A 13,658-nucleotide genomic window follows, 5' to 3' on the forward strand; every position below is an offset into this window, starting at 1 on the left:
AAAGTGCTAACCATTTAGCCATGCTTTTCTTTACATATGCAGATGGAGGGGGATCGATGTGCCAGTGATCCCTGTAGAGAGGCCCCCATGGATGCATATGTAGAGGAAAGCGGAAACACCATATTAAAATGAGGACTGCTGGTATGTATTATTTAAAGGATCTGGATCGGCATAGGGGGGATATCTGTATAGAGTTACTAAAGCTGAACTAAATTCTAACCAAATCTGTGCTCATCTCTACTGCTGATCTTCTGCAGGCTTTTTGCAGCCACTTCCTGCCAACATGCACTCCAGCAAAAGCTGCGTGGGATTTCTCAAGGTGAGTTTCCTAATGGTGACCATGGCTGTGTAATTTATTTAGTTACACAGTTCTAAGGGAGGATTGCTCAACTGATAAATAATTACTATAAAACAGAAAACTCAGATACAATTCCTAATCGGGATAACGTCCGTATAGAACTGACAAATGACCCGACAAAGGAGAAAGGTTACATAAAGCACTCAAATAGTGAAGATATTTGTCAAAAATGTAAAAATACATCATGGAACCTATAACCGTGTACTATATATTTTATTTATTTATTTATTACAGGTTCTTACACAGTCAATGTATGCAGCGCTTTTACTTATATATATTATATATCCACATCAGTCCTTTGTTGGGTCATTATGCAGTGTAGTATGGAAGCTATCCTGATTAGGAATAGTGTCTTTGAGTTTCCTGTTATAGTTACTATTTATCATTTACACAATCCTCCTTTAGAATTGTGTTGCTATGTAATATTTTTACTTTTCCTGTGCATGTCTCCAGAGCAGGGGCAGATTGACAACTCATGGGGTCCCCGGGCAATAGGGGATCATGGGGCCCCGGTGTCCTTGCCCAAACTCAAAAAAGCCTATGAAAAAGGTACCAGGGGCATCTTATGGGGCCCGCTACTGACCCCGGGCCCTCAGGCAGTGCCCGAGTTTCCAAATGGTCAGTCCGCCCCTGCTTCAGAGTATATCTCCCTTGAGGCCAGACTATATCATTTACTTGTTGTAAAGAAGAGCCATTTTCATGTCTTTAGTTATTAGTTTTGTATTAGTTTCCTTTTTTTTTTTTTTATCATCATCTAATGAATTTTTAATGGTATTTTAACTTCTGAAATTGTGTGACTATATTTTGCACTGCATTCTTTGTCTAAATAGGAATGCAGTTCCCACTGGTAGCACTGCTTTTTACAGCCACTTGACTTTTTCACATTGGGCAGACCTAAACTGATATAAAATCCAAAAGCATACATGTATTATAGTGAAGCTTATCATTTCTTAGCTGTAATGGCTGCATTCTTTCTTTCTTTTTTTTTTTTAGGCTTTCTTTCTTCCTTTTTCATCTGGTGATCCAGCCAGTAAGTCTGTTGTTTTTCAAAAGAACAAGCTCTCCATCAGATTGTATCAGTTGCATGGATGAGACAAACCATTTAACACTGGCAGGGGTGCCAAAAGCGATCAGCTTTTATTTATGATAAAACATTTATCCCAAAAGAATAACCTGCTTGCTGTAACTGCTTATAAAGTGTTAGCTTGAGTTTGGCTTCAGTTTTAGTTTACTTAAATCTGCTAGTACATCTAACATTCCGCTACTCCCCAGACTGACAATGCTGCTGTTCAAAGGTGCCCCCTGTGCTCTTTCATCCAGAGTGGGGGCACGCTAATACAAGAGGTGTGTTACTGGGCAGATCACCAGATGAAAACAGAAGGGGAAAAAAGTATATTAAAAAGAAAACTAATGCAGCCGCCACATCTGATTGGTAAGCTGCAATATGCTACATTCTTGGTTTTGGGTTTATTACCACTTTTTTTTTTTTTTTTGTAAAGGGGGTGTGTCCCAAGAATACATTGCCATAGCGACTGGACATGGAAATAGTACACATCTCTCCACTGTAGGAACTTCCATGTAACAGAGGATGCTGCTCAGCTGCAGCGGGTGCCACTCTTCTAGTCTTAGGATTTGCAAAGCAGCAGGAATACCTGTGCTACAGCCCTGCCCCTGGGTATGGATTGAGGGCTACTGCTATTATCAAAACTGCTACTGGATCTTAAATAGAAAGTGTTACTAAACCCCGGACCCTGCATCCACTATATCTGCTCTCCCCGGACCCTGCATCCACTATATCTGCTCTCCCCGGACCCTGCATTCACTATATCTGCTCTCCCCGGACCCTGCATCCACTATATCTGCTCTCCCTGGACCCTGCATTCACTATATCTGCTCTCCCTGGACCCTGCATCCACTATATCTGCTCTCCCCGGACCCTGCATTCACTATATCTGCTCTCCCCGGACCCTGCATCCACTATATCTGCTCTCCCTGGACCCTGCATTCACTATATCTGCTCTCCCTGGACCCTGCATCCACTATATCTGCTCTCCCCGGACCCTGCATCCACTATATCCGCTCTCCCCAGACCCTGCATTCACTATATCTGGTCTCCCCGGACCCTGCGTCCACTATATCTGGTCTCCCCGGACCCTGCGTCCACTATATCTGGTCTCCCCGGACCCTGCGTCCACTATATCTGGTCTCCCCGGACCCTGCGTCCACTATATCTGGTCTCCCCGGACCCTGCGTCCACTATATCCGCTCTCCTACAGTACACAGAACATGGAAATCCAATTATTTTAGTGAATATAAGCTGTTAAATACCTTTTCTCATCAGCAGTTAGAGCAGTCTTGTGACTTCAGCAGAGCACTGGTTAAAGGAGGGTTTTTTTTCCTGCTCTAGGAGGATGCGAAACCTCTGACCTCTGTCTGGACAGTGCTGATTGGCCCTGTGCTGATCATATGCACTCTCCCAAGAAAAACAAAACCTCTCTAGCAATAAACTCCAAACTGAGCATGTCCATGTGACTATAGATTCAGTCTGTATCAGGTGGACATTTCAACAAGAGGAGGGGCAGAGAAGACAGGATCAAACAGCCTTTTTACACAGTGCAGAGGATTAACCCCTTAGGTTCCACAGTGAGTATAACAAGCATGCTTTACTGCAGATACAGACTGATTGTACTGTTGTGGGTTTAGTAACACTTTAAGCTCAAGAACCAAAAATGTAATATACTGCACCATACCAAGGAGTAGATGTGGTGGCTGCATTCGTTTTTTTTTTTTAATGCTTTTTCCTTTATTTTTACCTAGTGATCTGGCCAGTAACACACCTCCTGTCTTAGGGTGTCTCCTCTCTGGATGGAGAAACAATGGAGACCCCTTTGGACAGCAGCATGGTCAGTCTGGAGAAGAGTAGTGTTAGATGGACTTAAAGTGGAAGGCAAATCAAAACCTAACTAAGCTTAGATCTACTCCCACCCCCATTCTAAGACTATTCTATCTACTCTGTAATGGGGAAAGATGCTTACACTTTTTCTGAAGTTGCTCCAGTCTGGTCACATGACCAGCTTCCAGTGTTGGCTCCAGTGTAGAGGAGGGACAGGCAACAATGGATGCCTCACGGTGCTCCTATGGGTGATGCAGGGCCCAGGCTCTGCAGCTGTTGTCTGCAATCTCTCCTCCACACTGAAGCTGGCACTGGAGAGATCATGTGACCGGACCAGAGCGACTTCAGAATAGGTAAGTATACAAATCTTTCCTTTTACAGGGTAGATAGAATAGGCCTAAAATGGGGGTGGTTTCTTTTTAAATAATAAACATTCCAAAAATAATAAATATTTAATATAATTAATTATTCCTTTTATAATCCAAAATAAATATTTAATTTACATTTATGTGTATATTTTATTTAATATAAATATTTAATATAATATTTGTATTACAATATAATCCAATATAAATATTTAAAATATTAAATATTTAAAAACATTTAGTGGTTCTAAAGGCAGAAGGTTTTTTAACCCTAATGCATTCTCTACATTAAGGCAGGCCATACATTATACAATTTTCTTGTATAATTTTCCTTTAGATTTACCAAAACCATATAATATGAGGTCAAACCTAAACACCTTCAACTTGTATGTAATCAGGCAGGCCCTTGAACTACATAGTTGAAGGTAAATCTAAAGGAAATTGAATAAGAAAATTGTATAATGTATGGCCAGCTTAAAGGAGAAGTAAAGACAAAGCTCTTTTGGTTGTACTTCTCCTGTGGATCCCAGGAGTGCAGTTCTTTCTGCACTCCTGTGACCCATTTTTATCTGACAGCGAGCTGAAGCCCACTGTTGGCTTACATCACTCAGCCGGTACAGGCTGGGGAAAGATCCCGACTTTAAAGTCAGGGTCCACCCCAGAGTCTGGAGCAGCAGCTCACAGCAATGTGTTGAGAGCCTGAGCCAGCCGCCCCCTCCACAGCTCAGTGCTCTGGTGGAGCAGACAGCAGTGACTGACAGCACTGTGAGAACTTGGTGAGTTCTTGCCCTTAGAGCCGGTGAGGGGACAGCTGCATCCACCTAGGTAAGTATAATTTTGAAAAAAAAAACAAAACACACGCTTCTCTTTTAAGGTAAAAAACTTTCTGGATTTGGTCAGCCTCTTGCTGTCCTTGTACAGCAGAGCTCAGACTGGGAGAGGCAAAAGAATTCTTAGTGCTGAATAATCTAAGGGCTTGTGTTGGACAAATGCATCTTGCTTTTAGGTACATTCTGAGATCATTCAGAGTTCATTGATAGGTAAATCTGACCTCCTTCTGACTTCTAAGCTGCATCAATCTGCTTTTCTCATTGACTTGTATTGAGAGTGAAGTAGTTCTAACGATAACAAATGCCCATTGATACAGACCATAAATGTTTAATTATACATATAGTAAAGCAGCAGCACATCACAGGAACATATCCCCAGTCTGCTGATTGGACAATGAAGGGGTAGCAGCACACTGAAGTGGTCATCACTCTGCACTCTCTCCTGCACTTTAAACACATGTGGCCAGCGACACTGCTCCTCTGTCTCCTTTTCTGAGTACTGTTTCTACATGTAATACTTTGTCCCATGTTGCTAGTTGCTTCCTAACCCTACCGACCGATCCGACAACAGCTATGAAGGAGACGGCTGATTCATAGCAGCAGCTTGTCTTTGTGAGCACTGTGACAAGCAATGACAAGAGGAATGCAGAGAGTTGGGGAATGCGTCCAGTTCTGCATTCCTCCTGTTGTTTTTCTTGGGAGTGTGCTCAGATGAGCTGCAGCTATGAATCGGCTGTCTCCTTCATAGCTGTTGTCGGATCAGCCACGGTAGGAGGGGGCAGGTTGGACATCTTGACTAGGGTTAGAAATATGGGACAAAGCACTACATGTTCTGTCTTATAAGGGACAGAACTGTAAAATAAAAATTCTAATGATGAAGCTTCTTTAAACTCAAAAACCCATTAGGTTTGCTTTGTTTTCACTGAGCTGCTGTCCGAAATCCTGACACAGGCATACGTTAACAAAAACACTAAATCTGTCAGGAATCTGGGAGTTGCTGGTCTGCAAAACTCTCCAGGAAAGCAAGCAAAGTAATCTAAATTATTTTCAGATATTGTCACTGCCCCCCGTATAGCAGATTATGGACCATTGAATCGTTTAGTTTAGAGTTCTTCTTGGTGTCATGTTTTTGTCATTTGCTATAGCAATTCTATTTTCAATTCCTATGCAGTATATGGTAGATTATGATAGATTGATTTATAAAAGGTCCTGGAATTCAAAGGAACAATTAGTGTATGCTGTACACACAGTATACTTTATACAACCAAATTCCATAAAGTTGTGTAAAATGTACATATTATTGCATTTTGGCCTTGTTCCTTGTGCACGGATTTCTCCAGATTCTCTGAATCTTTCGATATTATTATGTACTATACACGATGATATATTTAGTCTGCAATTTTACAATTATTCTGACATTGTCCAACAATTGTTTGACGCAGCTTTTCACAGATTGGTGAACCTCTGCCCATCTGACTCTCTAAGATGCTCTCTTTATACTCAATCATGTTACTGATCTGTTGCCAATCAATCTAATTGCAAAATGTTCCTCCAGCTTTTCCTTGCCAGCTTGTTGTTGTTCTGTCCCAACATTTTTGAGACATGTTGCTGCCATCAATTTCAAAATTGCCTTATTTTTTCTTAAAATGGTACATTTTCTCAGTTTAACTCATTCGCTGCTAGGTTTGTAAAAAGTACAGACCTGACAGCAGAGGGTTGTACACACACTCCCGCTGGCTGCAGCAATCAGAATTGTGTGTACATCTGACAAGGCCAACTTCTGCCTGTTATATGGAAGCAGCCTGGCAGTGGCTGTGCTTCTGCCCGATTGCTCCCGGGCTCGACTTGCTGATCTGTGGGCCTGGGACTGGCATAGCGTGTACTGCTGGGTAGGGGGGAGGGAACAGAGTGGATACACCCTCTTCTTGTTGCTGACCCGAAAACGATATGTAAAATGTCACTTCTGGGACCCCCCTGTCAGTGACCCCAGCCAGCACGTCCGGGAAAAAATGTAATGCATTTCATTCAGTGAAGCACAAGGCAGACATTATTATTATTATTATTATACAGTATTTATAAAGCGCCAATAGTTCGCTCAGCGCTGTACATTACAATGGGGGACAGAACAATAACAATACAAAACATGAGGGGATCAAGGGCCCTGCTCTTTCGAGCTTACAATCTAGGATCTTTTATATTCCGGATGTCTTATTAAAGAGAACCTGCCACCAAAAAATTATCACATAGGGGACTTTTTGTCCCCTATGTGATGAAAAATAAAAATATTTTTAATTGTAACAAATTTAAAGTTACACCCGAGAACATAAAATCCCCCCCCCAAAAAAAAAAAAATTGAGGCCCCCCACACCCCCACATATATACACATACTCATGCATGAAAATGTCGATTGCGATACACATGTTACATATTGCCGCACGCGCAGTAGCTAGTAGTGTATGTAACACCAGACCTCCTCCGTAATGCTTTTAAGGTATCGCCTATGGAAAATATAGGGCATTCAAGTAAGTCGCCATTTCACAGGCGCATGCAAATGTAAGGTTTGACATGTTGGATATCTATTTACTCGGTGCCACCTCGTCTTTTATATTTTACCAAAAATTGGGCATATTGCGTTTGTGTGCCCTAAAACAACTTTAGTGTGTTTTTTACTAAGATTTTGGGTTTCCAGGACCTTTGTGGTAATATTGTGTGACATAAAAAATTGGAACTACCTCTATTTTATTCTCTAGGGTGTCTGCTTTCAGAAAATATATATAATGTTTTTGGGGTTTTAGGTAATCTTCAGGCCTAAAATGATTTTTTAAACTTGTGCAAAAAAATGCAAAACTGGCTCTGGCAGCGAAAGGGCTAAACATTTGATGTGTTTTCTATTTTCTATTGTGAATAAAATGTTTGATATTTGTAAGTCATTGCATTCTGTTTTTATGTAGATTTTACACAACGTCCCCACTTTTTTGGTATTGGGTTGTTTATAGGTCCTGCTATGGTTGTAAGTGTGCTTAGCCAATACATTGCTAGAACACAGCTCAGTGCGGTAGGCGTAGTAGAACCCTGTGACTGTTTTAATAAAAAAAAAAAGGAAACTGCAGAAGCCATTCTGACAGATGTGATCCCTGGCAGGCTCATAGGTGGCTACACTAGCCCTTCCAGCATATGCCATAGTTGAAATCTACCCACTTTGGGCCTGTGCCCACTCTTGACTCACGGATCATGTTTCTATGGAAAAAATGCCCAGCATCAGAAAAATGTTCTGTTCTACATTTAGTAGAAATCCTGGTTCAGAGGGTTTTCTGAATATTTTTGGGTCACCCACCTGAGGACTACACACATCTGCGACCCAGGAAGATGAGGGAACAGAACCTGGGTGATATATGTAATGACACACACAGACATTTTCGAATCTGTAAGCCGAGACCTGTAACGGTCTGCAGGCTGCACACAGTTCCCCTGGGACTTCTAATTATGGCTGTTCTGCTCTTTTACATTGTTGCTAACCAATATAGATTAGAATTGTTTTCAATAAAGCCAGACATAACTGCATGCAAAGGAAATAAAGGCAGTATATCATTGGATCCTATGTCTACTGTGGGTTCTGGTCTAATAAAGACGAGGGACTGGATGAGGGAGAGTACCATAGCTGTGCTGCTATGTCTGTGTGACTTGTTCAATACATGGATTGAAAGCTGGCAATTACCAGCAGGGGGTTGATCCACAGATCACTGTAAAGTCGGACTGCTTCAACAGTATTAGCCTAGGTTCACATATGTGCGGGTCAGGAACACATGCAGAATCACACAAATTCCTGACCTTCAGGAAAAACCTGCTGCTCTTTAGCAGACATGCCCCCCCCCCCCCATGCATCAGAAAGTGTGGTGCATTTTTGCATGCAGCAGCACCATGTGGTTCTGTGTGGTGCATTTTTGTGTGCGGCAGCATCATGTGGTTCTGTGCGGTGCATTTTTGTGTGCGGCAGCACCATGTGGTTCTGTGCGGTGCATTTTTGCGTGCGGCAGCACCATGTGGTTCCATGCGGCACATTTTTGCATGCGGTAGCACCATGTGGTTCTGTGCGGCATATTTTTGTGTGCAGCAGCACCTTGTGGTTCCGCGTGGTGCACTTTTGTGTGCCGTAGCACCATGTGGTTCCCTGCAGTGCATTTCTGGGTGCGGCAGCATCGTGTGGTTCCATGCGGTGCATTTTTGGGTGCGGTAGCATCGTGTGGTTCCATGCGGTGCATTTTTGGGTGCGGTAGCATCGTGTGGTTCCATGCGGTGCATTTTTGGGTGCGGTAGCATAGTGTGGTTCCATGCGGTGCATTTTTGGGTGCAGTAGCATAGTATGGTTCTGTGCGGTGCATTTTTGCATGCAGCAGCACCGTGTTGTTCCGTGCGGTGCATTTTTGCGTGCAGCAGCACCATGTGGTTCCATGCGGTGCATCTTTGGGTGCAGCAGCACCGTGTTCCATGTGGAGCATTTTTGCACGTGGCAGCACTGCGTGGTTCCGTGCGGTGCATTATTGCACGCGGCATCACCGTGGGGTTCCGTGCGGTACATTATTGCACGCGGCAGCACCTTGTGGTTCCGTGCGGTGCATTTTTGCACGTGGCAGCACCGTGTGGTTCCGTGCAGTGCATTTTTGCACATGGCAGCACCGTGTGGTTCCGTGCAGTGCATTTTTGCACGTGGCAGCACCGTGTGGTTCCGTGCAGTGCATTTTTGCACGTGGCAGCACCGTGTGGTTCCGTGCAGTGCATTTTTTGCACGTGGCAGCACCGTGTGGTTCCGTGCAGTGCATTTTTTGCACGTGGCAGCACCGTGTGGTTCCGTGCAGTGCATTTTTTGCACGTGGCAGCACCGTGTGGTTCCGTGCAGTGCATTTTTGCGCTCGGCAGCACCTTATGGTTCCGTGTTGTGTATTATTGCACGTGGCAGCACCCTATGGTTCCAGAACTTGTTTTTCAGGGTTGCAGAAGCCCATTCAAATGAATTGTCTGCTGTACCCATGATGTGTGCACATAAACGTGCACACAACATGTTAACCTAGGCTAAATGGAACAAGTAAAAAAGAAAACCCAAAAAACAAAGCGCTGGATTAAAATCTTCAGTAGATCGATCAGATTGTCATAAGACACATTGACTGATAAAGCTGCTGCCAATGAAAGCAGGGTGACCAGATTGCAAGATGTATGGGCACAAAGTGCAATGATGGGTCCAAACGCTTATATATGAAGTGTTTGGCACTCCCATTGGACTTTGTGCAGCTCTGTAGTATTAATGACTCTCCCCCCCCCCCCCCCCCATATATTGATGTATACAGGTCAGTTCCATGCCGTAGAGGAGGAATAGGTGCCACTCTCCATTGCAAGGATCTGATCTGCTGCTGCACTGCTTTTGTGCATGGGTAATGAAGCACTGCCTACCTCCCCTCCATTGTTCTAGAATGACATGGTCAGAATGCAGAAGCGCTGGCCTGGAATGAATTACATACCGAATAATGGAAGTAGTAGCCATAGACTCCAGTAGGATGAATCCTTCCAGGTCGCCATGATGAATGCAGCCTCTTCCAGTCTTCCCAGGGGTGGTCTGGACAGGAGACAGAGGGACAGGGATGATGGATCTCCCCCCTCCTAGATTTCCATGTTCTCAGGGTGGAGACACTACAGGAGGTCAAGGAGATGGTTCAGCACCCTGGAGAGGGCCAGGATGGGGAGATCAGGAGATCCTTCTGCTGCTGTGTGCAGTCTATAGACAGGTCAGAGCCCAGCACACTGCTCTGTGTCTGCTCACTAATGCTTCTCCTTCATCAGATCCGGGCGCCAGCCACAAAATCCTCACCTTTCATCAATGCATTCCTCCCTCCCCTAATAGGGGAGCTAATCTAATAGGCATGGATGCATGCAGCCACCGCAAATGGCTATCTGAGCAGTAGAGGAGGGAGCAGAGCAATGAGCACATGGGGCATTAGGTGGCAGCAGAGAGCAGAGCTAGGACATGAGTCATCCAGAGACTTGGGAATCAGCCTGGAACACACAGACAGGTCACGTGGCTCTATATGCTCATTATTCATTTTTTTTTTATATATATATATATATTTTAAAGTATAACTAAAGGCAGAACTTTTTTAAAAGTTCTGAATAGAGAGGAGAAGGATTAGAACACTTGTCAGGTTTTTACTGCTTATAAGCTAAGGGAGACAAAAAACAGAAAAGCCCATCTTCAGGAAAATCAGTGATCCCAGGCAGTGTCCTGTGCCCACACCGCAAGGGTTAATAGCTTATGTCTGGGGCAGCGGTCTCCAAGCTGCAGCCCGGGGCCTCAATGTAGCCTTTTGCATATCTTTATCTGGCCATTGGGGTACTATTTCTCCCGCTGACACCAATAACTGGATAATAATTCCTGCACTGCCACCGAGGGGCGTATTTACCATGAGGCGTTTGCTTTTGACGGCATTTTCCGGGGGGGGGGAGGCACGCTACCCCCTGGCAGCAGCGATATCTCTCTCTCATACATTCTGAGGCTGGTGACTGAGCCGTAACTCGGAGCGGGAAGTGGCGAAGGCTATGCCAGGCAGGAGGGCATCAGTGCGCGTCGCAGGCTGTGCACGGGATCTGGTAGGTTGGAGGTGACCCGCCTGCCCAACCCAGGACCCTGCATTCACTATATCTGGTCTCCCACAGTACACAGAACATAAAAGTGCAATTATTTCAGTAAATATAAACTGCCAAATACCTTTTTCTATCAGCAGTTAGAGCAGTCTTGTGATTTCAGCTGAGCACTGGTTAAAGCTTGTAGGAGGAGTTTTCTCTAGGAGGATGGAAATTCCCTGACCTCTGTCTGGACAGTGCTGATTGGCCCTGTTCTGATCACATGCACTCTCCCAAGAAAAAAAAAAACCTCTCTAGCAATACACACTAAACTGAGCATGTGCAGAAGGGCATGGTTCAGTCTGTCTTATCACTGTGGGCATGTGAACAAGAGGAGGGGCAGAGAAGTCAGGATCAAACAGCCTTTTTGCACAATGCAGAGGATTAACCCCTTAGGTTCCACAGTGAGTATAACAAGCATACTTTACTGCATATACAGACTGATTGTACTGTTGTGGGTTTAGTAACCCTTTAAAGTGGAGTTCCACTCACCTGTCAAAAAATAAAAGTCAGCAGCTACCAAAACTGTAGCTGCTGACTTAAAAAAAACGCTACTTACCTGTCCCTCGGTCCCATGGTGTGTCCCTCGCAGTCCGTTTCACTGTCCATCCTTGATTCCAGGAGGCCGGCATCTTCAGTGTGGGCACCTGGCTGTGATAGCTTGTGGCTTCACAGCCGGGTACCCACTGTGCATGCTTGAGTAGCACTGCGCTTCATTAATGGTCCTGTAGTCTTCTGGGACCTGTCACGTGTCCCAAAAGACACCTTCCCCTAGGCGATCGGAACGGAAGTGGGAGCAGGTACCTGTCAAATTCGGGTACCCGCTTCCCCTGCCCCTCAAAGGTGCCAATCCTTAATGGGGAGCGGGGGGAGCAGTCCTTAAAGTGGAACTTCCCCTTTTGGGTGGAGCTCCGCTTTAAGCCATTGTTTATTAGCTTCAGTATAATTAGTCAATATACTGCCATCTTGTGGATATTTTGGCTATTGCATCATCTTTTTCTTTCTTCCATCCTGTGTTCCCTCCCTCTAGCTAGTAATGTATTTCCTTTTCCTTTTCACTCTGTCTTTATTGGGATGAATATGGCTGCTGGTCTCTAGGCCACATATCTGCTCACATCCGGGAACACTTTACTGGTGATTATTACTGCAGTTACTGACACCAGTGCTGGTTTGTTTTGTGTAAACTGGCAGCAATGCTGGGGGTATTGCAGAAACTGGTACCAGTGCTGGAGGTAGTTCTTGCATAAACTGGCACCAATAGTGGGAATTATTAATACAGTTTCTGATGCCAATTCTGGCAGTTTTGCTTGTGTAAACTGGCAGCATTGCTGGGCAATATTATTGCAAAAACTGGCACTAATGCTGGGGGGTTTTGCGGAAACTGGCACCAATACGGGGGGGGGGGGGGGGGGGGTTATTATTGTGGAAACTGACACCAATTCTGGGGGTGGTTATTGCAGAAACTGGCACTAATGCTCAGGGGTAGTTATTGTGGAAACTGGCACCAATGCTGTGGGTAGTTATTGTGGAATCTGGCACCAATGATGGGGGGTATTATTGCAGAAACTGGCACCAATGCTCAGGGTAGTTATTGTGGAAACTGCCATCAGTGCTGGGGGGTTATTATTGCAGAAACTTGTACCAATGCTGGGGGTAGTTTTTGTGGAAACTGCCACCAATGCTGGGGGTTATTATTGCAGAAACTCGTACCAATGTTAGGGGTAGTTATTGTGGAATCTGGCACCAATGCCGGGGGTTATTATTGAGGAAACTGGCACCGATGCTGGGGGTAGTTATTGTGGAATCTGACATCAATGCTGGGGGTTATTATTGAGGAAACTGGCACCAATGCTGGGGGTAGTTATTGTGGAATCTGACACCAATGCTGGGGGTTATTATTGAGGAAACTGGCACCGATGCTGGTGGTTGTTCTTGCAATTACTGACGTCAATCCTGGGGGTTATTATTGTATAAATTGGTACCAATGCTGGGGTTTTTTATTGTGTAAACTGGCACCAATGCTGTGGGTTAATAGTGCAGAAACTGGTACCAGTGCTGATGGTTATTACTGCGGAAATTGGCACCAATGCCGGGTGGTATCGCTGAAACTTGCACCAATTCTGGCGGTTAATATCCCATAAACTGGCACCAATGCTGGGGTTATTGCTGTGGAAACTGGATATAATGCTGGGGGTTATTACTGCAGAGACTGGCGCCAAAGTTGGGGAATATTATTGTGGAAATTGGTACCAATGCAGGGGGTTATTATCACGCAAACTGGCACAAATGCGTGCTTGGGGGGGTTGTTACTGCTACTTACACCAGTGATTGGGAGTTATTTAATTTACTGGGAAAACAGAAAAAATGACTCTGAAGAGATATGGTTTATTAGGAATCACAAAAATCTATTGAATCTATCATAAGAGTCCAGCAAAATGCCCATATTAATACGATAGTATCAAGCAGGTGACGAAACACAGCATCGGCGGCAGCACCCTTAGGAGTGAAGCAGGAACACAGAGAGGCACCAGACTAAGTGCAATATT

At 44.5% G+C, this 13,658-nt stretch overlaps 1 protein-coding gene across 2 annotated transcripts in view; it reads right to left on the bottom strand.

Moving 5' to 3' along the window:
• SCN3B (sodium voltage-gated channel beta subunit 3) overlaps positions 1 to 10,416 on the bottom strand; it is a 43,178-nt gene extending 32,762 nt beyond the window's left edge. Inside the window, exon 1 of one of the 2 annotated variants that reach the window (XM_089681640.1) lies at positions 9,957 to 10,416. In XM_089681640.1, the coding sequence (XP_089537766.1) occupies positions 9,957 to 10,014 (58 nt within the window). In that variant the 5' untranslated portion in view covers positions 10,015 to 10,416. The remainder of the gene's footprint in view (positions 1 to 9,956) is intronic. The other variant, XM_089681639.1, reaches the window with a different exon arrangement.
• Between the last annotated feature and the right edge of the window lie 3,242 nt (positions 10,417 to 13,658).

This window comes from Staurois parvus, unplaced genomic scaffold (genome assembly GCF_062004578.1).
Source record: "Staurois parvus isolate SC_StPar_1 unplaced genomic scaffold, SC_StPar_1.0 ptg000274l, whole genome shotgun sequence".
Classification (NCBI taxonomy): domain Eukaryota; kingdom Metazoa; phylum Chordata; class Amphibia; order Anura; family Ranidae; genus Staurois; species Staurois parvus.